At 44.9% G+C, this 26,652-nt stretch overlaps 1 protein-coding gene across 1 annotated transcript in view; it reads left to right on the top strand.

Moving 5' to 3' along the window:
- LOC132882575 (phospholipid-transporting ATPase ABCA1-like) overlaps nt 1-26,652 on the top strand; it is a 340,951-nt gene that overhangs the window by 295,784 nt on the left and 18,515 nt on the right. Inside the window, exons 42-45 of the mRNA XM_060915668.1 lie at nt 7,364-7,426; nt 7,530-7,636; nt 18,142-18,283; nt 20,952-21,086. Coding sequence (XP_060771651.1) covers nt 7,364-7,426; nt 7,530-7,636; nt 18,142-18,283; nt 20,952-21,086 — 447 coding nt within the window. The remainder of the gene's footprint in view (nt 1-7,363; nt 7,427-7,529; nt 7,637-18,141; nt 18,284-20,951; nt 21,087-26,652) is intronic.

The raw sequence follows: 26,652 nt of genomic DNA, 5'->3' as shown, positions 1-26,652 counted from the left end.
CCTCTACATCAACAACGTGTATGTGGAGAGGGTCCACACCTTCCGGTTTCTCGGTGTCTTCATCTCCACTGACATCTCCTGGTCAGCAAACATTAGAGCAGTCATTAAGAAGGCTCAGCAGCGGCTACACTTCCTGAGAGTCCTCAGGAAGTACAACTTAAGCTCCAACCTGCTGCTGACCTTCTACCGCTCATCCATCGAGAGCCTGCTAATGTACTGTATTACAGTATGGTACGGCAGCTGCACTGCTGTAGACAGGGAGAGGCTCCAGAGGGTAGTTAAGGCAGCACAGAAGATCATTGGCTGCCCTCTCCCCTCCCTGATGGACATTTACACCTCCCGCTGCCTTAGCAGAGCTGAACTCGGATATGCTCTGACTTTAAGTCTATTTATTTTACTATTTTACTAATTTATAATGTGCAGTACTTTATAAGATGACTCTCTATGCAATACTTTTATAATGTGCAATACCACACTCCATAATGTGAAACGCAACACATTCACCTCAGGACTGTGCACCTTACACACAACATATACACCTCAGGACTGTGCACCTTACACACAACACATACACCTCAGGACTGTGTACCTTACACACAGCACATACACCAAGTCTGTGCACCTTACCTTACCTTGCAATACTTCATAAATGTGTAATATTTTATTGTAGCGAGAATAGCGTGTGGGTGGAGCACAGAGGACGGCAGGACAGAGATCAAGGTTTTCCAGATGGCTTTATTGCTGAACTTTTCAGTCTAACAATGTTTTTAAACCACGCAGGCAGAGAGACACACACACACTGTCGGCTCTGCCAGGGAAGAAGCTCCCTTCCGCTCTCCCTTTCCCTCCTTAAGTAGGGCGGTTTACTGGGGAGAACACACACAAAACACAGGTTAATGACACTCAGGTGAAGCGATTCTGCCACTTACCTTCCCCAACTCCACCCTCCTGTCACAGACCGGTGCTTGACCACGCTCCCGCTGCCACATACCCCCACCGCCCGACTCAGGCCGGGCGCCCGTCCGGCCCGCAGCCGACTCCCCCCCCCCCCCCCCCGACAGGAGAGGAAGTCCGCCACGACCATCTGCGCCCCCGGCCTGTGGACCACCTTGAAGTTGAAAGGTTGGAGCGCCAGATACCAACGGGTGATCTGCGCGTTGGCATCCTTCATGCGGTGGAGCCACTGGAGGGGCGCGTGGTCCGAACAGAGGGTGAAAGAGCGCCCCAGCAGGTAGTAACGGAGGGCGAGGACCACCCACTTGATGGCCAGGCACTCTTTTTCGATAGTGCTGTAGCGCCCCTCACGCACTGACAGCTTCCGGCTGATGTATAACACTGGGCGGTCCTCTCCCCCCACCTGCTGGGACAAAACGGCCCCCAGCCCTCTGTCCGACGCATCCGTCTGTAACAAAAAGGGGAGAGAGAAGTCAGGGGAGTGCAAAAGTGGCCCCCCACACAGTGCAGCCTTTACCTCAGAGAAAGCCCGCTGGCACTGCTCCGTCCACTGGACCGGATCTGGCGCCCCCTTTTTAGTGAGGTCAGTCAGCGGGCTGGTGACGTCCGAATAATTAGGTATAAACCTACGATAATAGCCAGCCAGCCCCAGGAACTGCCTCACCCCCTTTTTGGTCTTGGGTCTCGGGCAGGCCGCAATCGCTGCTGTCTTATTAATTTGGGGACGCACCTGCCCGTTACCCAAGTGGAAGCCCAGATACCATACTTCCACCCGCCCAATCGCACACTTCTTCGGGTTGGCTGTGAGCCCCGCCCACCTCAGCGACCTAAGGACGGCCCTCAGGTGTTGCAGGTGCCGCTGCCAGTCATTACTATAAATAATGATGTCGTCTAGGTAAGCAGCCGCGTAGGTGGGGTGGGGCCGGAGGACCCGGTCCATCAGCCGCTGAAACGTAGCGGGCGCCCCAAACAGCCCAAACGGAAGTGTGACGAACTGGTGTAAGCCGAACGGTGTGGAAAAGGCCGTTTTCTCCCGGGATAATGGAGTCAAGGGGATCTGCCAATATCCCTTCGTCAAATCCAGTGTCGAGTAAAAGCGAGCCGTGCCTAGTCGATCGAGCAGCTCATCAATATGAGGCATTGGGTACGCGTCGAATTTAGACACCGCGTTGACTTTTCTATAGTCCACACAGAACCGGACCGAGCCGTCGGCCTTAGGAACTAAGACCACCGGGCTGCTCCAGTCACTGTGGGACTCCTCGACGATGCCCATTTCGAGCATGGCCTGAAGTTCTTCCCGAACTACCTTTTTTTTGTGTTCGGGTAATCTATAAGGACGGCTGCGCACTACCACCCCTGGGGGCATCTCTATGTGGTGTTCTATGAGGTTAGTGCGACCGGGCAGGGGCGAGAATACATCCGAAAACTCGGCCTGCAACTGGGCGACCTCCATGAGTTGGGTCGGGGAGAGGTGGTCTCCACAGGGGACCGGAGAGGTACGAGATGCCAATGTCCCTTTTTGGACCTCCGGCCCCAGCTCCGCCTTCTCCGGAACTACCGACACCAACGCCACGGGGACTTCCTCTTTCCAGAGTTTTAACAGATTGAGGTGGTAGATCTGTAGCGTCCCTTCCCTGTCCGTTCGCCTAACCTCATAGTCGACGTCCCCGACTCGCCGTGTGACCTCGAAGGGTCCTTGCCACTTGGCGATTAATTTGGAGCTCGACGTGGGCAACAGGACGAGTACTTTATCTCCCGGAGTGAACTCTCTAAGGCGCGTGCCCTTGTTGTACAGGCGGGTTTGCCGTTCCTGGGCCTGGCGCAAATTCTCCTGAGTTAGGTGGGTGAGCGTGTGGAGTTTTGCGCGCAGATCCATAACGTACTGAATTTCGTTTTTGCTCTGTGAAGGTCCCTCCTCCCAATTTTCCCGCAGTGCATCTAAGATGCCATGCGGCTTACGCCCATATAATAATTCAAATGGGGAGAACCCCGTGGAGGCTTGGGGGACCTCTCGCACTGCAAACAGCAAGGGTTCGAGCCACTTATCCCAGTTATGTGTGTCCTCACTTACGAATTTTTTGATAATATTCTTGAGGGTGCGATTGAACCGTTCAACTAAACCGTCCGTCTGTGGGTGATAAACGCTGGTGCGGATCGGCTTAATACCCAGTAGCCCATACAGTTCGCTCAGTGTTCGTGACATAAACGAGGTGCCCTGGTCAGTCAGAATCTCTTTCGGGATTCCAACCCGGGAGATAACGTGGAAGAGGGCCTCTGCAATACTGCGTGCTGAGATATTGCGAAGAGGCACCGCTTCCGGGTATCGCGTTGCATAGTCCACCAGAACTAATATAAAGCGGTACCCACGTGTTGACCGGTCTAATGGCCCGACGAGATCCATCCCAATTCTTTCGAACGGGGTCTCGATTAATGGTAGGGGGCGCAAGGGCGCTCTTGGAATGGCTGCTGGATTTACTAACTGGCATTCGCGGCACGCCGTACACCACTTACGGACGTCGCCGCGAATCCCCGGCCAATAGAATCGGGCCATTATCTGGGCGAGTGTCTTATCCTGCCCGAGGTGTCCAGCCATGGGATTAAAGTGAGCCGCCTGGAATACCAATTCCCGGCGGCTCTTTGGAATTAACAACTGGGTGACCCGCTCTTTCGTCTGAGTGTCCTGCGTCACTCGGTATAACCTATCCTTCAAAATGGAAAAATAGGGGAAGGGCGGGGTGGCGTTCGGCGGGAGCGTTTGACCATCGATTACTCTCACTTGGTCAAACGCGTGTCGCAGAGTCTCGTCTCGCGATTGTTCCAGTGGGAAATCTGTGAGGGATTCCCCAATAGAAAGAGGAGGGGCCGGGGGCTCCTCACTCTGTCGCGGAGATGACGTAGACGGCTCTGCGACCGCCGCTCCAGCCAAAGCGACACCGGGACCCTCCCCCATCAACCGGCAGGACCCACTCTTTACTAGGCGTGCCATCAAACCCCGAAATCCCGGCCAATCAGTCCCCAAGATCAAAGAGTGGGTAAGGCGAGGATTAACCGCCGCCTTCACTATTGATTTTGCCCCTCTGAAATATATGTGGACCGACACCAACGGGTAGCTGTGAATATCCCCGTGCACACACAACACCTTCACCCCTTGTGCTCCCCCCAATGCCTCGTCTTGCACCAGGCTTTGGCGGATTGAGGTCTGATTGCAACCTGAATCCACCAACGCCTGATATGTAGCCCCTTGTACACTTACCGGTATGCGATACGCTCCGGCCCGATCGAGGGCAGCCTCTGGCGCGTCGGGGATCCGCACCACCGCCCCCACCTCCATCGCTGCACACTGTTGCTGCAGGTGGCCCGGTTCCCCGCAGCGCCAGCAAACCGGCCCAGGCCTCCCCTCTGCAGCTGTGTTCTGAGGCTCACTCACCTGAGGGGGGGGAGAGACAGACACAGAAGGGAGAAACGGGAGGGCACCACGGGTGTGGTGGGCCGGCTGGGGTGGAGCCGGACCCCGCCTCCGTGGTGGGGGAATGGGGCGAGGACGAGACACGGGAGGAGGGGGGAGAGAAAGAGAGAGAGGAGAGGAGAGAGAAGACGATGTTGGTGGTTGTCCTGCCGCCGGAGCAGCCGCCAGATGATCCTCCGCCAGTCCCACGGCCTGATCCAGCGACGCCGGGCGGTGGCACTGGACCCACTCCGCGGTTCCGGCTGGTAAGCGGGCGGTGAACTGTTCCAGCGCCACCTGGTCGATGATTGATTCCCTCGGCGTCGCGATCTTCGGCCCTCAGCCACCGCCAGCAGGCGTCCCGGAGCTGCTGGCCGAACGCGAACGGGCTGCCGACTTCCTCCATCCGCAGCGCGCGGAAGCGCTGGCGCTGCTGCTCCGGCGTGCGCCCCACGCGCTGGAGGACAGCCCGGCGAAGGTCGGCGTAGGCCAGCCAGCGATCGGCGGGGAGCTGTAGTGCGGCCAGCTGCGCCTCTCCCGTCAGGAGGGTGCCGCGCGCTGCTCCATCGGCCACCCCGAGGCTTCTGCGACCTGCTCGAACAACGTGATGAAAGCCTCGGGGTCGTCCTGCGGGCCCATCTTAGTTAAGGTGAGGGGAGACGGGCCCGCGGCCGGGGCGCTGGTGGACCCCGCCGACGCGAGGAGACGCCGGAACGCCTCTCGATCTTCCTGTTGAGCCAGCACCAGGGCTTCGAAGCGGAGCTCCTGCTCCTTCCGGAGCGTGACGAGTGCCTGGTGCTGGCTCTGCTGAGCCGTGGCGAGGGCGTGGACCAAGTCTGCGAACGGGGAGGATTCCATGGGGCTGCAGGACTGATGCTCCACCTTGCTCCCGGGTTTCGGCACCACTGTAGCGAGAATAGCGTGTGGGTGGAGCACAGAGGACGGCAGGACAGAGATCAAGGTTTTCCAGATGGCTTTATTGCTGAACTTTTCAGTCTAACAATGTTTTTAAACCACGCAGGCAGAGAGACACACACACACTGTCGGCTCTGCCAGGGAAGAAGCTCCCTTCCGCTCTCCCTTTCCCTCCTTAAGTAGGGCGGTTTACTGGGGAGAACACACACAAAACACAGGTTAATGACACTCAGGTGAAGCGATTCTGCCACTTACCTTCCCCAACTCCACCCTCCTGTCACAGACCGGTGCTTGACCACGCCCCCCTGCCACATTTATCTTATAATGTGACTCTCTCGTGCAATAATTTATAATGTGACTGTCTCTGTGCAATACTTTATATGTGCAATACCTCACTCCATAATGTGTAACACAACACATACACCTCAGACTGTGCACCTTACCCCCTTACACCCCCCCTTTCCTCCCTTCCCCCCTTCCCCTCTCTCTCTCTCTCTCTCTCTCTCTCTCCACGCTGTTTGCACTGTTATTGAAGATGCTTTAATCTCATTGTACATGTGAATAGTGGCAATAAAGGCATTTTATATATATATATAAAATCTCCTTCTCACCCCCAGCGGGGGGTGGGGTGGGGGGGTGGTATCCATGTCATCCTCAAGCTCGGGTCCTCTACCAGAGGCCTGGGAGTTTGAGGGTTCTGCGCAGTATCTTCGATGTTCCTAGTACTGCGCTCTTATGGACTGAGGCTTCAGATGTTGTTCCTGGGATTTGCTGGAGCCACTCTCCCAGTTTGGGGGTTACTGCCCCAAGTGCCCCCACTACCACGGGGACCACGCAACCCTTGACCTTCCACATCCGTTCCAGCTGCTCTTTCAACCCGTGATACTCCTCAAGTTTCTCATGTTCCTTCTTCCTGATTTTGGTATCAGCTGGGATCGCCACATCTATCACCACCACCCTCTTCTGCTCTTTGTCCACCACCACTATGTCCGGTTGGTTAGCCAGGATCTGTTTGTCAGTCTGGAAGCTGAAGTCCCACAGAACCTTGGCCCTGTTATTCTCAGCCACCTTCTGTGGTATGGCCCATTGGGACTTGGGTACTTCTATTCCATACTGGTTGCAGATGTTCCTGTATACTATCCCAGCCACTTGGTTGTGCCTGTCCATGTACGCTGATCCAGCTAGCATCTTACACCCTGCTACTATGTGCTGGACTGTTTCAGGGGCTTCTTTGCACAGTCTGCATCTTGGGTCTGATCTACTCTGGTAGATCCTGGCCTCTATGGCTCTTGTGCTTATGGCCTGTTCTTGTGCTGCCATGATTAGTGCCTCTGTGCTGTCTGTCAGTCCTGCATTATCCAGCCACTGGTAGGATTTCTTGATATCAGCCACTTCCTCTATCTGACGGTGGTACATGCCATGTAGGGGTTTGTCCCTCCAGGTTGTCTGTTCCTCCTCCTCCTCTGCGCTCTCATCAGCGTTCTGCTGCCTGAGACATTCACTTAGCAGTTCATCCTTTGGGGCCATCTTTCTGATGTATTCTCGGATTTTCGATGTTTCATCCTGGACCGTGGTCTTGATGCTCACTAGCCATCGGCCTCCCTCTTTCCGCTTAGTGTATAGTCTCAGGGTGCTGGACTTGGGGTGGAACCCTCCATGCATGGTGAGGAGCTTTCTAGTCTTGATATCTGTGGCTTCTATCTCCTCCTTTGGCCAGTTTATGATACCAGCGGGGTATCTGATGACTGGTAGTGTGTACATGTTGATGGCTCGGACCTTGTTCTTACCATTCAGCTGACTTTTCAGGACCTGCCTTTTATATATATATATATATATATATATATATATATATATATATATATATATAAAACATAGTATATATTGTTTGTGATAAACTGCATACAAAGTACTTAATAGTAGCAACATCACACCCTTATGATTAGGAAATTAAACATAATTAAACTGACTGACTCATGTCCAGCTTTCACGTTATCAGACTGCATGTAATGTATGTAAATTCAGATTTGTAAATTCTCTCTCTCTCGGTAGGTGTACTCGGGTAAAAAGGTTCCAGCAGTGGACAGGATAACTGTGGGTGTCCCGGCTGCTGAGGTCAGTCAAAATTTCCAGCATTGTTAATGAATCCACTCTCATCATATTTCTGTTACAATAATATCCACTGTGTACTATGTTGGTGTGCACATGTTTGTGATAGTGCTTCGGCCTACTGGGAATTAATGGGGCAGGAAAAACCACAACTTTTAAAATGCTGACTGGAGACATTCGACCCTCAGGTGGAGAAGCCTTCCTCAATGGATACAGGTGAACACACTCCACTACACACACACATACATCAGAAACTCTAATCCTGACCTTCATATTTCAGACTAAAAATAATAACAGTAATCCGAATACACACATTCAGAACCTTAAGCCTAATAACAGTAATAGAGATCGGGGAGACTTTAGACAGTTTGTAGTCCCATCAATTAATTTCAACCAATCAAATTTTGGATTACATCAGAAGTTAGATGTTGCCCCTTAGAGTATTTGACTTCCCTTGGAGCCACAAAGCTGGACACTGCAGTTAGGTTTGTGCAGTTCAATATTTGTGAACCAAAACTTGTATTTTCTACTTCACCTCCACCTCCATTCTATGGTGTAATGTACGCAAGTGAATTGGGGATTTGTTAGGAATTAAAGTATATAGCCATGAGTTACCAGATATAGTATTATTTATTAAACTTAAATTCTGGGGGAAAACATTTACGGTTGTTGTTTTTGTTTTTTTTTTTCCAAAAATGGCTAGATAGGGAGAGTTGGGACAGTCAGGTCAACTTTGTCAAATATGCTATACATGCTCGACATGCAGCACAGATGAAATTTCAGTCCTCTCTGACCCACAGTGCAAACAGGCAATGCAATAAATACAAATAGAATAATTGAAATAAACAATATAAACATTCTAGATAAGAAATAGACATAGACTAAACACACACACATAAATTGGAGCAAAAGGACATAAAATAAACAGTCAAGGGCACTTGAGGTATAGCAGGTAAACGTGAAATAAGCAGTATAAACAATAAACTAATAGCTGTTAAGGTGAGGTAGTGCGGAATAGTGCAAATGAGTGAGGTAAAGTGAAATGTGCAGTCCCTGAGTTCAGTGTGCGAATGAATGTTGAGAGAGAGAGAGTGTGTGTGTGTGTGTGTGTGTGTGTGTTGGGGGGGGGACTGTGAGGGTGACATGATGTCAGATGCTGAAGGGGGGGCAGGGGGGTATATGGGCAGAATCTGTGGTAGGGGGTAGAGGGGGGAGGAGGGACAGAACAGGGAGGGAGTTGAGCCTCAGTCCATCATGCTGCAGGTTTTTCCTTGTGGTTTACAAATAAAATATTTTTTTTAATTTTTGTTTAAAATGTGGGTGTGTCCCTGCATGAGGATTAAACATATTTCTTTCCTTCTTGAGAATGGAACTGTTTTGTCGAGTCAGGTTTTGGGTAAACTGACATTTCTCTATCGCTATACCAGCATTGTGTGTTTCAAACAGTTCATATGTTACAAGTGTTGATAATAAATAAAAATTAAACATGTAGGCCTCTGTATTTTATTTTAGTTCCATGTCTCCTCACTCTGTCCCAAGTCACCCAACAGAATGCCCCAGGTCTCCCCTCAATGTCTCATTTCTCCCTGAAAAAATAATGAGAAAAAGTGAAGTCTGAAGGCTAGTATATGTGGCAAGCTGAGAAACTAATGTTGTGGTAAGAGGGTATAGTAAATACTCTCTAATGCAGGGCTTTTCAAAGTGTGGGGCGCGCCTCCCCTGGGGGGCGCCAGAGTTCTTCGGGGGGGCGCAACGTGAGGAAAAATAAACCAGAATAAGTTACTATTGCGGACATTTAGCGAACTTCAGCTAGCCTTTACCAGAGACAAAATGGATCGATTTTTAGTACCTAAAGCTGCAGTGAGTGAGGAGACAGAGTCTGGGCCAAGCAAAAAAACAGACCCTCCAGGATGTTGCGATTTGCAACTTCAACGCAAATTCAACCAATCCCCGCGAATTCAGGGCGGTGTTGCAATTATATCCAATCACCACAACTTTCCCGCAAATTTGACCAATCGTTGGCGTCGTCTTGAGGTGACGTCGACAAACTACCTTCCGCCTTACTTCCGTGTATACGTTCAAGAGAAGCAGCATGCGCGCAGTGTTGCCAGATTGGGCAGTTTTAAGTGCATTTTGGCGGGTTTTGAACATATTTTGGGCTGGAAAACGTCAGCAGTATCTGGCAACACTGCATGTGCGAGTCAGTGTTTATATAGGCTTAAATTCTGTTACTGAACGTGTGTTATGTTTACAGTGAAGGACTGTGTGCACTTTACATTATTTTTTTACTTAATACAAGAAATTAATGGATGCCAACACTTTTGCCAAAATGGTATTTTATTTTCCATTGTTTAGGCAGCTTCAGCATCATACTGTGAGATTCTGTTCAAATTGTTTTTTTTTTCTTCTATGAAGCCTGAGCCATTTATTTTATTAGTTTATAATTATTGTTTAATTTAGTCTTCAGGAGAGACTGCCTGCACACAGTACTAGTATTAATAGTTTTTTTTTTTCTTACATGAAAGCTGAGGTATTTATATTATATTTTAAGGTAACTTCATGTTGTGCTGTGAGGTTCTATGCACTTTAACGTTTGAACCAACAGGTGCATTTGGATAAGTAAAGCCTATTTTTCTGCATTTTTGTAGTCCTGGTAATCTTTTATATTGGTAAAGATGTTTATAGGACCATTTCTCAGTGTCTGTTTTTTTTAATCAATAGTTTTTCAGTAATAACTTAATATTTAACATATCATTCAATTTTAATCACAAAAAGAGAAAATTGCAACAATTTCTCACAACTTTCACTTCCTCCTGCAATGTAATCGCAACAAAAACCTAAAAAACACCGCAACTTTCATCGCAATTTTTTGGAACCCCCCGCAACATCAGACATTTTAGCCCGCAACAATCACAAAAAAGGGCCGTGGAATCCTGGGGGGACTGAAAAAAGAAGGAAGTATGACCACGATTATTTAAAGTTTGGATTTTCATGGACTGGATCTGAAGATGCTCCACTGCCACAGTGTGTTGTCTGCCAAGAGGTGCTAGCTAACGATGCTATGAGATGTTTAAAATGTGTAAAACAAGATGTTTTAAAAAGCACAGATGTTTAAAATGTGAAAAATAAAAAAATAAAAATGTGTACAACAACCATTTTTTAAAAATACGAATGGAATATTAAGTATAGCCACAACAATTGTAAGGGGGGGGGGGCGTTGTTTATTTGCTCTCCGAGGGGGGGGCTGACTCTCCCACACTTTGAAAACCCCTGCTCTAATGCAATATGAAGGTGACGCTACCTGCAAAGAATTTCACACAATCTACAAAAGATGAAAACTTGTCCCAAGTCTCCCTGCTCTCTCCTAGACCTAATAATCCTTTGGTCACCTCACAATATCAAGATCAAATTGTAGCCTCAGAAAATACAACACAGCTAACTGATAGAAAATGCAATCAAAAAGGACTTGGATACACTATCCTCCTAAGCCTTTTTTTTTTTTACGTGCCTAGTGTTACGTGCAAGGTTAGCAGCAAATGCCCAACACAAAAGTTATAGAAAAAGTTTAAATATTTATCTCACAACCAAAATATGTTCAAAATAAAAACCCCATCATGTTACATACATATTACCCTAGGCCTAGGTCACAACACAAAGGTTTCCCTTTTAAAACCCATTCAAAATAAAAATACAATAATGAATACAGGCTAATGTGAATGGTACGTCATCTTACTGTCCTTCATGCCTCGTGGTAGGCGTGCGCACATGTGAGTATGTATCATTGTCCCAAATGTCCAACTGCCTGTGCAGCAGTCTCCACAAAAGTCCACAGAAGTCGCAGTAACCATTCCAGTGGCATCCGTGAGAGACATCCTTAAATAATCCAATGTGAATGAATAGCGCATCCAACAAATGTCCATGCATCGATGGCACCGCAAACTTTCAAACAGTGTAGAGCGCATCTGAGGCGTGTGCTACTGTAACGTCCCTGCACATCTCTCCTCCATGAGGAGTTCACATGAATTCTCAATTAACATTGAGCCAATCACAGCATTGGACCTGAATCTCCACGTGGTGCCACACCCGTGAACTTTTCCTGAACTCTTGGTTCCAAAACCTAACTCAAATTTAAATGCAAAAACCGGGAGGGGATGACACTATGATTATACATGTCAATTCTAGCACAAATAATTATACACATACATAAAATAATGTATGCAACCACAATCAAAAATCAAAATGTCCCTAACATAAAATACAGGATATATTCATGTCAACACAAAATAAAATATTTGTCCATCACACTAGGACCATGTGCTGGCTTTAAAATCTGTGAGCTGAAGCAGTATCATGTGACCACAGTGTTGTCCAGTCTGTGGTTCAACCAAGTGATGTTCTAGGATTTTAAAAATGTGGCTATTCCCAAAAGTGAGAACTGCGTTTAAAGATTGAATTCTCACTGCAGCACAGGATCAGAATATAAACTGAATTGATTCGGCCAGTGATGGCCAGTTATCTATTCTATCCAACAAAATGATCAAAGCCTGACATTCACTGTTGCATTACGTTAATGACATTTAGCAGATGCTTTTATTCAGAGCAACATACAACATACCCACAGCAGCCTGGGGAGCAGTTGATCAAGGGCATTTCAGCCATTATGGCTGCTCCAAGGAATTAAACGAGCAACATTTTGGTCCCAAAGCTGCTTCTCAAACCAATAGGCCATGGCTTCCCATGTTTCCTCACTGTGTGATGAAATCATAGCTACGTTTTTATCCTCATTAGGCAGACTCCTTCATCAACTTGATTTTTCCAAGAAAATAGCAAGGGCTAAAACATGAATAACATTTCCATTTTTTACTCATTGACATATTTATGTTTTCTGAAAGTTGAGGTGTCTAAGTATTTTGTAAACAGAACATTTACATTTATCTAAAGCAATTTCCTGTACATAAATGCTTTTAACTCTATCAATGAATACATCCTGATACTGGTTCACAAAGTCATGGACCAAGAATACCATCAGTCCAAAAACACTGCTGCGGAAGTACAGGTAGTCGTCGACTTACGACTGCGTTTGGTTATGACTGACCGGTCGTAAACTGATCTGGTCGTAAGTCGGCCTATGTTAAATGAACGTAAGTATATTGTGATGTGTAATGATATTGTAATCATCTTAAAGTCTTATTTTATCAACATTTTCTTATTTCATTACCTTGGCTCATTATTTGGTTTAAGTCAAACACTGCATACTACACTGCGTACAGTACAATTCACTTAATATGTGCAAAACAAAAAATACGAAATACAGGTGTGAAAAATTAGAAAAAACATTTTAGTTTATAACACCAAAATACAAGTGTAAAACATAGCAAAATACAAAACTTGGTGACTGCTGGCATCACTGGTGCTTGGCTGTGGGTCGTCTACGTCATCATCAGCTGTTGCAGTGCTCGGGCTGGCGGGAGGATTTGCTCATTTCATAAACCAGGAGCTGGGGCGGAAACTGTATGACGGAGTGCGAGAGAGAATGCACATGTGCCTGGAGCTGGGGCGGAAACTGTTGTGCGGCGAGAGGCTGCCGGGAGCTGGGGCGGAAACTGTTGTACGCGGCGAGAGGCGCTGCCGGGAGCTGGGTCGGAAACTGTTGTACGCGGCAAGAGGCTGCTGGGAGCTGGGGCGGAAACTGTTGTACGAGGCGAGAGGCACTGCCGGGAGCTGGGGCGGAAACTGTTGTACGCGGCGAGAGGCTGCCGGGAGCTGGGGCGGAAATTGTTGTATGCTCAGCTAGCTCAGCTGGGAAACACTTGCCAGTCATAACCAGACGGTCGTAAAGTCGATCGTCCGTAAGTCGCATAGGTCGTAAGTCGACGACTACCTGTAATATAGGAACAAACATACTTTTGTTTTTTTTTTTTTAGATGAAAGTGCTAATTTAAGTCCTTCAGGAAGAGGTATTTCTTTAGACAGGGGAAAAAAATTATTTGAACCAAAATATGATTACCAATTCGGGCCCAGTGACATTCAATGGATTTTCCCAGACCACAGCACATACAAGACTATGGTCAGATAAATATTTTTTTAAGACTGTGTATTGTAATACCATTTCATCATTCATCTTTTGTAACCATTTCATCTTGGTGTAGGTTTGAGTGGTTTGATTTAAATATTTTATTCAACAAAAAAAATCATATATAAATAAAACTGGTAGTCTTATTGGTTAGTGTTACAGTTGCTACCTAATAAAACATATGGACAGATTTACGAATGTTTTGCACCAGCGCAATCCCTCTTTTGGTGTTAAAAAACTACTGATAGGATTTACTAAAGATGCACAGGAAAAAGTTAGTGATGGAAAAGTATCCATCCATAACCACGTATCCTGTACAGGGTTGCGGGAAGCTGGAGCCTATCCCAGCTGACTATGGGTGAGAGGCGGGGTACGCCCTGGACAAGTCACCAGGTCATCACAGGGCTGACACAGAGACAAACAACCATTCACATTCACACCTACGGTCAATTTAGAGCCACCAATTAGCCTAGCCTGCATGTCTTTGGACTGTGGGGGAAACCGGAGCACCCGGAGAAAACCCACGCAGACACGGGGAGAACATGCAAACTCCACACAGAAAGGCCCTCGTCGGCCACTGGGCTTGAACCCAGAACCTTCTTGCTGTGAGGTGACAGTGCTAACCACTACACCACCGTGCCACCCCCTGGAAAAGTATGGACATGGCTATTTTTGCAGCTGAGCTCATTGCATAGGTATTTGTCAGAGTTTCCCTTTCAGACCACAACATTTGGAGGAGGAGCATATTTAAATGAATCATGCAGTGTGATTTATGAAGGTTTAGTCAATTTACTGCTAATTACACCATTATTTAATGCTGAAAAAAAAGTCAACCCATTTTGCACTTGATATGGTTGCGATAGTTGTCGCTTGTAGGAGAGCAGGCAGCATGTGGTAGAAAAGAGAGAATTTTCTCCAAATGTGTTTATTTATATTTGGAATGCCAAAGGAAGACATTATAAGATTATTTTGATTGTCAAGGGACGTTATTCTTAATTTGCTGAAGGAAATCAAAGACAACCTGGAATGTCCAGCGAGAAGGAGTTACGCATTTGGTCTGGTTGCAACCTGATGCTAATTTGTGCTACTCTTGGTAGAGTGCATTGGTCATTATTATCATGATCTGCCTGCATCTGTGGTCATTAATTTGCGCATTGTGTTGGGAGATCACCCACAGACCTGGCCACTCCCATCAGTGCTTTGTTTATTTGTTTGTGTTTTTTTAGCTGTCTCAAGCTAATTTGCTCTGCTTAGTAAATCTTAGTAAATGTCATTCTTTAGCTGGAGTCATCTCTACCAATTGTGGAGTGAGATCGAGGTCTTTATCTGGAAGAAAAGGGCTGGGTTTAGATCGACCAATCATACTTGTGTGTTGCGCTCATAATTAATGATACTTCTTAAAAATGTTCAGGAACTTTGTACAGACAGTAACCTTAGCTCAGGAACTCTGGAGCTGTGATGCTGCAGCACCACTGTGTCTCTGTATTGTAATGAATAAGAGATTGTGCTATTAAATGTGTTTTTATGAGATTAATTTTAAATATTATAATAAATTTTCCAATAATAGTTAACTCTATGTATGGGTTAGGATGGGGCTTTTTTTCCCCCCACAGGCATCGCAAGCCTGCCAGAATAAATAAACAAAGAACAGCAGCAGTGGCTGCTGTCGTGAAAGAGACACAAATGGGACGGAGAGAAGAGATGATTGTGCTGTAGTGTTGGCTTGTTTTGCAAAGGAAGAAAGCATAAGCAACATAAAGGAGGGCATTTGTTTGAAGTTCACCTCAGATGTGTTTTTGCTGCTGTTACGAGCTAACAAAGGAAGTGGAAATTGAACTGCCAGCTCATGTTTGGGCCAATTACAGACAAGGGGAGGTCTGAAAGACTACGCTTTCTCACGCAAAACACCAGTTTGTAACATGGATAGTTTATGGTGATAGCAAGATATTTTCACGTTATTACAATGTACACGCTTATCGTCACGCTTTAAAAAGAAAATTTTCTTGTGATAACACTATAGTGGTGCTTGAAAGGTTGTGCACCCTTTAGAATTTTCTATATTTCTGCAAAAATATGACCTAAAACATCATCAGATTTTCACACAAGTCCTAAAAGTAGATAAAGAGAACCCAGTTAAACAAATGAGACAAAAATATTAGACTTGGTCATTTATTTATTGAGGAAAATGATCCAATATTACATATCTGTGAGTCGCAAAAGTATGTGAACATTTGCTTTCAGTATCTGGTGTGACCCCCTTGTGCAGCAATAACTGCAACTAAACGTTTGCGGTAACTGTTGATCAGTCCTGCACACTGGCTTGGAGGAATTTTAGTCCATTCCTCCGTACAGAACAGCTTCAACCCTGGGATGTTGGTGGGTTTCCTCACATGAACTGCTCGCTTCAGGTCCTTCCACAACATTTCGATTGGATTAAGGTCAGGACTTTGACTTGGCCATTCCAAAACATTAACTTTATTCTTCTTTAACCATTCTTTGGTAGAACAACTTGTGTGCTTAGGGTCATTGTCTTGCTGCATGACCCACCTTCTCTTGAGATTCAGTTTATGGACAGATGTCCTGACATTTTCCTTTAGAATTTGGTGGTATAATTCAGAATTCATTCTTCCATCAATGATGGCAAACTGTCCTGACCCAGATACAGCAAAACAGGCCCAAACCATGACACTACCACCAGCATGTTTCACAGATGGGATAAGGTTCTTATGTTGGAATGCAATGTTTTCCTTCCTCCAAACATAACGCTTCTCATTTAAACCAAAAAGTTCTATTTTGGTCTCATCCGTCCACAAAACATTTTTCCAATAGCCTTCTGGCTTGTCCACATGACCTTTAGCAAACTGCAGATGAGCAATGTTCTTTTTGGAGAGCAGTGGCTTTCTCCTTGCAACCCTGCCATGCACACCATTGTTGTTCAGTGTTCTCCTGATGGTGGACTCATGAACATTAACATTAGCCAATGTGAGAGAGGCCTTCAGTTGCTTAGAAGTTACCCTGGGGTCCTTTGTGACCTCGCCAACTATTACACGCCTTGCTCTTGGAGTGATCTTTGTAGGTCCACCACTCCTGTGGAGGGTAATAATGGTCTTGAATTTCCTCTATTTGTACACAATGTGTCTGACTGTGGATTGGTGGAGTCCAAACTCTTTAGAGATGGTTTTGTAACCTTTTCCAGCCTGATGAGCATCAACAACGCTTTTTCTGAGGCCCTCAGAAATCTCCTTTGTTTATGCCATGATACACTTCAACAAACGTGTTGTGAAGATCAGACTTTGATAGATCCCTGTTCTTTAAATAAAACAGGGTGCCCACTCACACCTGACTGTCATCCCATTGATTGCAAACACCTGACTCTAATCCTAGAGGTTCACATACTTTTGCCACTCACAGATATGTAATTTTGGATCATTTTCCTCAATAAATAAATGACCAAGTAATATTTTTGTCTCATTTGTTTAACTGGGTTCTCTTTATCTACTTTTAGGACTTGTGTGAAAACCTGATGATGTTTTAGGTCATATTTATGCAGAAATATAGAAAATTCTAAAGGGTTCACAAGCTTTCAAGCACCACTGTATTTATATTGTTACGATGTGAAATGTTTCATGTTATAATGTGAATTTTTGTATGTCATAATAACATGAAAATGTATTGTTAAGTCATGAAAAACATCTTATCACAAACTTTTCATGCTACAGCATGATACTGATTCATTTTTCTTTTCCTGGAGTAGCAGCAATATGCAGGGTGTTTCAAAAAATTTGATATTATTTGAGATGTAAATATCCCAGAAACTACATAGTCTAGGCAAATTAAACTAGACAGGCTTAATGTTGAGCAATATAAGATTTATTCCTCAAAATTTGAATGAGAAATTCAAAGGTATGTGGATTCCATGAATGATTTCACAAATTTTCAATCTGCTCAAACCTGCTCGACCGTCTCTTCCGATGCTGGTGGTCGTCCAGGTCCTTTTGCCCTGCACAGACAGCCTTCCTCTTTGAACTTTTTGTGCCGTGTCCAAATCTGCATTGCAGTTGGTGAATTTTTAGAGAATTCTCTCATAAATGCACACTGCACAGCCTTGTTCGACTGTGTTCGAGCATACTCTAACACACAAAATGCCTTTTTCTTTTCCAGTGAATGGCATTTCTATACCTAAAAAGATAAAAACAAAAAACATTAAACATAAAATTTTGACCTGTTTCCACACATGCTGTTGAAATTTGAGCTCAATTGAATGAGAATTGGCAAAGTTATTAGATTGTGAAATGATATCAATTTTTTTAAACACCCTGTACTTCCCAACAAACCAAATACATATTCCTGGAATTATACGGATATGTGGTCTATTTAAAGAGATGAATTCAGTCACATACTTGGAAGGGGATGAAATGGATGCATAAATGAATAGAAAATGAAAAATGGACAAGTGAATTGGATGGATGGATGGATGGATGGATGGATGGATGGATGGATGGATGGACAAAAACAGTAAAAAAAAAATAATGAAAAAGGCTGGATGTGTGGATGAATGGGCAGAGAAAAAAGGTAAAGATTGTGATAGACTGGGCTACTTAAATCTCTCTCTCTCTCTCTCTCTCTCTCTCTCTCTCTCTCTCTGCAGTATCCGTACAGAGATGAGCCAGGTCCATCAGAACATGGGTTACTGTCCTCAGTTTGATGCCATTGATGACCTCCTAACAGGACGAGAGCATCTGGAGTTCTACGCACGCCTCAGGGGGGTGCCAGAGAGGGAGGTCACTATGGTAACACACACAAACACCACACACACACAAACACACACACACTTTTACTTTCAATGTCCACCAATTCAGTGGACAAAGTGTGTGCACTCATATTTAATGCATGAACCCCTGCAATAGGATGCTACTGAATATTTCAAAGTAAAGTGTGTGTGTGTGTGTGTGTGTGTGTGTGTGTGTGTGTGTGTGTGTGTGTGTGTGTGTGTGTGTGAGAGAGAGAAAAGGAGAGAGATTCTGTGTATAGCAGTATGGCAGCCTTTGATCCTGCGGCCAGTCTTGCCTGGGCATAATGCCTGCTGGCACATATACACTCACTACCAGTCTTTCTCTCTCTCACACTCACATGAATACACACACACACACACACACACACACACACACACACACACAGAGACACATGCCCTGCACTACAGTAGGGGGCCTTTATATGCATGGCTTTTCTGTGTGACCCTCTGTCCCTTCCAAGGGCTCAGCCTTTACTAAAGCCTTTCCTGCTCTGTGGCAGAACACAAACACACACACACAGAGTAATCAAGTCTGCAGTCAAGTTAGCAATATGCATTAACGGCATAAAATAAAGGCTTAACTAGCCTCGCTTAGGTGTCGATCACTAACAATTATCGAGAATGGTGATCAGTGACTTCAAAAAATCCCTTAAAAGGACTTTATTTTATGAGCTAAAAGCAGTTTTACTCGAGTCTCTAGTCCATAAGCACTGTTGTCATAGCTGCTTGTAAATGTAAGAAAATGCAGTTGATAGACAAATGTAATCACTGGAAGAGATTTATTTAAAAACGCTGGAAAGCAGATCCAAATCAGTGATCAAAAATCAGAGTTGAGAAACAGGCAATAATCAAATGAGGCACAGACAGGATATCAAAAGCCGAGAAAAAAGGGCAAAATACAAAACAGAGTCGGAAACCAGAATATCAACACAGCGCTACAAAGGGCTTGGTAATGTGAGACACTAGGTACAGCGTGTGTACTTCGCAAAGTCTGTGTAGTGAGAGTCCTTATAAGTGTGCGCTGTGATTGCACTCTAATCTGGAACAGGGGCATGGTAATTAGTCCTAATGGTGCTGTGCATGTACGTGAGTAGCAGTTTGAGGCATGCCACTGTGCATGTACACAGACATGACACCATCAAAGGCAAACTTCATATCCTGGAGCGTGGTGAGAAAGCAACAAATTTGTCTAAAGAATATCATCTGAAAAAATCAGTTTCAACTTTTAAAGAAAAAGAGCTCTGAGACTTCATCCATAACTGCAGTCAACATGACTTACTGAAAAGAAAGCAGATGCAACAAGCAAACGATGGCAAGTGTGACTTATTTCCTCATCTCATTCTCATCTCATTATCTCTAGCCGCTTTATCCTGTTCTACAGGGTCGCAGGTAAGCTGGAGCCTATCCCAGCTGACTACGGGCGAAAGGCGGGGTACACCCTGGACAAGTCGCCAGGTCATCGCAGGGCTGACACATAGACACAGACAACTATTCACACTCACATTCACACCTACGGTCAATTTAGAGTCACCAGTTAACCTAACCTGCATGTCTTTGGACTGTGGGGGAAACCGGAGCACCCGGAGGAAACCCACGCGGACACGGGGAGAACATGCAAACTCCGCACAGAAAGGCCCTCGCCGGCCACGGGGCTTGAACCCGGACCTTCTTGCTGTGAGGCGACAGCGCTAACCACTACACCACCGTGCCACCCTAAATATGTCAGTGAATTAAGCATAAATATAAATTAAACACAGTTGGTCTTGCTTGACGTAAGAATGAGTGTTTGGTGTGACAAGTGAGTCCATTTCAGTATTACGATCTTTTCAGTATCACAAACTATTTGGCCATCCCCCAAGGAGTTTGTTAGAGCAGGGTTGCTAGTATATGTTCCATATGTTTATACAGTGGTCTAAGAAAATCTCTACAGCTCTTCCATTTTTCCAAAAATATCAGGATCTATGAATGAAAATGCAATTTGGAAGCACCACCATGTCCTCCTAGTATCTATCTATCTATCTATCTATCTATCTATCTATCTATCTATCTATCTATCTATCTATCTATCTATCTATCTATCTATCTATCTATCTATCTATCTATCTATCTATCTATCTATCTATCTATCTATCTATCTATCTATCTATCTATCTATCAGCAAGGCATTTTATGCTGCAGAAATGTTTTAGAGTCTTCAGCCTGTGAACAGTGTTGTGTGAATGGACGGATGAAAGGAAAGCAATAGAACAAGCTAAGAATAAAACATGATGGGATAAGCACTTTGAGAAAAAAAATCAATAACAGGGTGGTATAAGGTGGTCAGGTGTGAAGTAGAGGGCCATTACTAACATAAAATTGTTTATTTTCCAATAGCATCATGTCAGCATCGTGAATTGTTTTATTCATGTTATATCACAGCAACCTATCAACAATTCTATTTTATTAATGAACGTCATACTTCTTATAGTTACATTTACTGCTGTGGAATTTCCTTTGATAGAAAAGTACAAAATATCATCTGACCAATCATAATTGAGTGTTTTATAGTGCTTTGGTGTAAGATAGATTGACAGCATATGACTGTATTTAGTCAGTATATAGAAAAAGCAGTGTGAAAATTACCAATGTGGATTGGCTATTTCTCTCTCTCTCTCTCTCTCTCTCAGGTAGCAGAGTGGGGGATTCAGAAACTGGGTCTAGTGAAATACTCCAACAAATCTGCGGGTACCTACAGCGGAGGAAACAAGCGCAAGCTATCTACAGCTATGGCTCTGATTGGCTGCCCACCTCTTGTCTTTCTGGTAGGACATACCTACCTTTTAGTATGTGCTTTTAGTATGTACTATGTCCCTGTAGACCACGAGTTGGCCAAGTGGTTAGCGTGTTCACCTCTCGACTGGGAGATCGTGAGTTCTACTCGTGGTCGGGTCATACCAAGGACCATCATAAAAATGGTACCTACTGCCATCTGGCAAGGCACGCTGCAATACAGATGCGAGTGGGGAGTCAAACTCTCACGGTTACCAGAGGACCAGCCCCCCACTGTAACCCTAGCTATGTAATAGGCAAGAGGCCAAGGGATAATGAAACGGAGATCGGCACCAGGGCGGCACGGTGGTGTAGTGGTTAGCGCTGTCGCCTCACAGCAAGAAGGTCCGGGTTCGAGCCCCATGGCCGGCGAGGGCCTTTCTGTGCGGAGTTTGCATGTTCTCCCCATGTCCACGTGGGTTTCCTCTGGGTGCTCCAGTTTCCCCCACAGTCCAAAGACATGCAGGTTAGGTTAACTGGTGACTCTAAATTGACCGTAGGTGTGAATGTGAGTGTGAATGGTTGTCTGTGTCTATGTGTCAGCCCTGTGATGACCTGGCGACGTGTCCAGGGTGTACCCCGCCTTTCGCCCATAGTCAGCTGGGATAGGCTCCAGCTCGCCTGCGACCCTGTAGAACAGGATAAAGCGGCTAGAGATAATGAGATGAGATGAGATCGTCACCACCCAATGCACCTTAAGGGCCTGGTTAATACTTGGATGGGAGACTGCCTGGGAATACCAGGTGCTGGCACAGGAAGGACCTTGACTATTTTTTTGATTTCCTTGTAGAAGTGTGTACTACATAGCATAAATTAATTTAATGGTCAGTCAAACTTACCATCATAGATATACACAGTGGATCAAGACTGAACTTGAAAGACAAAATGTAAAAAAAAAAAAAGTAGTCTGAGTCATTGTTAAAATAATTTCATAACCTAGTGTTGAAATTTAAAGCACACAGCACTTTGTTTGCATGGATTAAAATCTCATTTGGACCTGCAGGCCAGCAAAATCAGTGCGAAATCTACCAAATGACCCCCGACAGTCTTTCCACAAAATGTAATTAAAGATAAGCTTAAAGTTGGGATCGCATTTGCAGCGCCTTATGGCTGTGTTTCATAAAAGATTATTCTTGGATGAACATGAGCTCGAAGTGGTCATGCTCAAATGTGCTTAGTGAGCACTCCATCCTAGAAGAGTCTTTGATGCGCTCTCTCTAGTTTACTACAGGGTCCAAAATGTATTCGGTGTAATAAGTTTAAAAAAATAAAACAAGACAAGTTTCATGGCCAATATTCCATTATGACTCAACAATGGCAGTTCATATGGACTGAAAATACTCAGGACATGTTCAGCTCAGACTGGTCAAAAGGTGTTTGTTATTTTTCAATAAGTATGACATGGACAGTAGTTTCAGATTCAAGTAATTTCATTTTGTGAATTTAGCATTTTTGCAAGAGGTCTCCAGTGTCAGAACTTTGCAGACATGACAAAATCTTCAGGAAGGACAGCCTTGGAGTTTCTTGGGAATATTACATGCTGCATCTTTTGCATAACTATAGACCCTTTTCAGTCACGTGACCTTCGTAAACGCGACCACCATTTTGGACATGTAGCGGACTTCGGCTCGAATTGGTTTGAATGCGAGGAAGGCGACAAACGGAGAACATACAAGAAAAAGGAGCGAGATGCAGAAAATACCTTCGCTATCCAGCGACGTAGGGCATTTACAGGGCGAGCAGAGGGAGAAATAACAACAGTAACGACACATTAGCAACGCCGTACAGAAATAAAGATTTATGGCACAGACCCTTTCGGTTCTCGCTCATCTAGCTGCTACAATGACTGCTTAGACTGCAACAATAATACCTAACACACATTTAAGTATCCGTCGTAAAGACATGAAACTCGTCGAGTGACGAGTGTGTTCATTGATAAGCTAACACAATCTAAAAGTAGACATACCATCACACTGCCCTGGCACTGTGTACAGTTTACCTTCTACGGTTTGTGCACTCACTATTTGCCATTACTTTCTCCAACCGTTGTTACAGATTACAGGGAACGGCCTGGATTTAAGAGACAAATACATGTTCCTCTTGTTTTGAACACTTATTTGTAGGCAGTGCTTAATTTGTAAAGTGGGAGGTCCGGAGCGCAGAGGATGAGCGGCTCCGGTGCGGAAAAAAAGAGGGGGGGAGGGGGGTGCGGCGCGGCGCTGCGCTGCGCTTCTGGGCATGTTTTGTAATAACACTGCAAATTAAGTTCATCTGCAGGTATTTTGTGGATGTCGTTTCGTGAGAGAAATCACCAACAAGACAGATATCAAAATCAGACATTAACACTAAATAAACTTGCATTTTTTTATTTAATTATTTGGGTTTTTTTTTGTTGTTACATAGTCAAAAGAGGTGTCGGATCACCGGATCCAGTGTAAATAGTTGCCGGAGCCAACGCCCGAGGTTCCGGAGCGCGCTCCGGCTTGCTCCCCCTCAAATTAAGCGCTGTTTGTAGGACACTGCCTCTGATCTGTCCTACAGTCTACCAACAGCAAAGGAACACAATGCTAGCTAATGTCGTTAGCTAATAGCTACTACAGAAGAACAAAGAGGTTACAATGGGTTATTTTAGCCTATTTGGTTACACACTCGCCGCCACAGAATGTTAACAGCAATGTAATGCCTTTTCTGGCTAATTTTATTCGTCTTACCTCCAACAAAGTGGTCACTACACAAGCGCTGGTATGCCGAGGGCTGCCAATCTTTCCTGTTTATGGCCGCTATCCATCTTCTCCGTTGGGATCCGATAAAATGATAACCCTTGCCTTGTTTGTTGATGGTTACTACATCCAGGTGCACAACAATATAGTGGCATGATGGAAGTCTTGCTGAAAATAAACACTTTCTTTGCTGCCGTTCCTCAATGCTGGCTGTGGTAAACTACTGGTAGTACATGTCCAAAATGGCGGCCGCGTTTGTCGTGACGTCACATGAAAAGGGTCTATAGAACCATATTGCTGCCATGCTAGAAAAAGAAAAAAACAGATCAGTATTATGTTACAGTGTGAAAGGTTTATTGGGATAACAAGATGTTTTTCATGTTTTACCAAGATATTTTCATGTTATTATGACATACAAACAGGCTTGTAGTACTCGAGTCCAGGATTCGGACTCAAGTCCAACTCGTGCCCTAATTTTAAGGACTCGTGACTTGACCTGGACTTCAGCACTGATGACTTGTACTCGGACTCATGCATTAATTGCATTCAGAATCATAAATTGGAGACAAGAACTTGGATTATTTCTTTATTTTTTTGTAACATGCCATAATAATTTGGCATAAGATAGTTATATCTACATAAATTTTTATACTAATTTCATGCAAGAGAATGCACATTCACCTGTTCATACATCATGTTCAGGAGCAAACTAGCATTAATGGTGCTAAAATGCCTGGAGAGAAGCCCCTAGGATTGTCCACTTTGCTTATACAGACTTCTCGTGCAGTGGGAAAAATGCACTGCTATGTGTTCCGAAAAATGCACTGCTATGTGTTCCATATGCAGAAGAACTATCGAGGAGACAACAGGGGCAACCTCCAACTTCAGTCGTCATTTGGCAAGACTTCACCCAGAGAAGGAAGTGACACGCTATGTTCATTGCCCTGTTGATAGCGAGGCTTGCTAACCAATGAACTAGCTAGTGTTAACCCTCTCTCATGTTATTTGCCCTGTTGATAGTGGGCGGGGCTTGCTGAACAATGAACAAGCTTTTTATCTGTAGCCTATTAATGAAAATGAGGCAGTCAAGCAGTAACATTAGTCCAACACAGTAGCAGAGACGGTTTCACATAAAGGCAGCAACAGCTACCATCAAATGGTGCGGTTGGAGTCTTGTTCTCGGACTCAACTCGGACTCGACTTGGCTCAATAGTGAACTCAACTCGGACTTGACTCAAATTTCTTTAATGACTTGGACTTGACTCAGACTTGAACACTGGGGACTCGAGACTGGACTTGGACTTGAGGTTTAGTGACTCGACTACAACACTGCATACAAACTTATCATGCTATAACAAGAAACAAGAAACTTTTCATTGTGGCGTGCCCTAGTGCCTGGGCTTGGACACAGACTCAGGAGGCAAAAGTGCGGTGGAAAAACAAGTGTGCTTTTATTTCATAATTGGCAGGGAGTAGGGAAAAGGGAATGCAGGTATGAGGTATTGGTGGTTCATCCTGTCTTGACTTGGGAATGTTGTTTGTAGGCTGAGGGAGCTCCACAGGTTAGGGGAGGTATCGAGGAGTAGAGCCGCTTCGGTCTGAAGACAGGTGAGCGCTGTCGGAACTGGAATCTGTCAGCAGACACAAACACAGCAGCACAGACTCATTACTTCCTCTCACCATCCTCCTACTCACACAACTGGCGAAGCAGCATCCATTTCAATCCTCCCTGTGCCTCGTGGCAGGAGATTGGGTGCCTTGATTATCAGGCTCCTTCGGTGGTGCATTAGGTGTCCCTGCCCCTCAGCCATGTGCGTGTTTTTGATAAACAGTGGTGCTGAGGTGGCGCTGTCTCTGTCAGAGGAGAGGGGTGCTGTTCTTTCAGCATCACTGTCGCAGCGTATCAAGGAACGCTGGTCATTTTGTGCGCAAGGGCCGCCAGCCCGCCATTGTCACATTATCTTGTTATAACGTGAAACATTTCAACCATGTTCAATAACAGCACAAAATTGCCATGTTTTACTACATGCATGAAGTAGAACTTAATCAAATCGTGTAAATGAAACATATTCCTCAGTTATCCATTCTCCGCATACCGTTTCCTCATTCAAACATGAATTTCACGTTGTAGCCTAACAATATAAATTATCTGAAAAGTTTCACATTATAACAAGATAAAATAGTATAAATGTTATAATGTAATAAATGTGTATGTCATAATAATGTGAAAATATCTTACCATAAACCTTTCACGTTTTAACGTGATACTGATACGTTTTTCTTTTTCTAGTGTGGCAGCAATACACTTCCGTATGAACCAACAAGAACAAAAATCTGAAAGAAGGAGAGCAGCTGTTTATAGCTACTATAATATAAGTGAGAACAGGAATGCATTCATAACAATTTGATCATTTGGAAATATGAAGCTATCTATCTGAACATAATGTGTGAATTTCAAAAAAAGTAGGTTGGTTTCATTTGTTTATATTTGTCTTTTTTTTCTCCAGAAAAAATATAAATGATAAATGACCAAATAAAAGTAGTTTTTGTTAGTACACGCAGACCATTTTTGGCTTAGATAATGCAAAGTGGTGTGTGTGTGTGTGTGTGTAGAACTGGTGTACTGTGTCTTCTGCAGCAGAAATGATGTACCAGCACTGGCGTAGTCAAGCTAATCCCCTTGTGTGTGTGTGTGTGTGTGTGTGTGTGTGAGGATACTTTTACCCTTTATGGCTTTTGGCTCTTTTGTTTGGCTGAGAATCTTCCCTGCTTCCAAATGCCTACAGAAAACCTGTATGTGTCCCAAGAAGCCATGTTAAAGTCTGGTCTCCACAAGCCT

This window comes from Neoarius graeffei, chromosome 3 (assembly GCF_027579695.1).
Source record: "Neoarius graeffei isolate fNeoGra1 chromosome 3, fNeoGra1.pri, whole genome shotgun sequence".
In the NCBI taxonomy this organism is placed as follows: Eukaryota; Metazoa; Chordata; class Actinopteri; order Siluriformes; family Ariidae; genus Neoarius; species Neoarius graeffei.
Note: the sequence above shows the minus strand (reverse complement) of the source record. Positions and strands in the feature narration are given on the sequence as shown.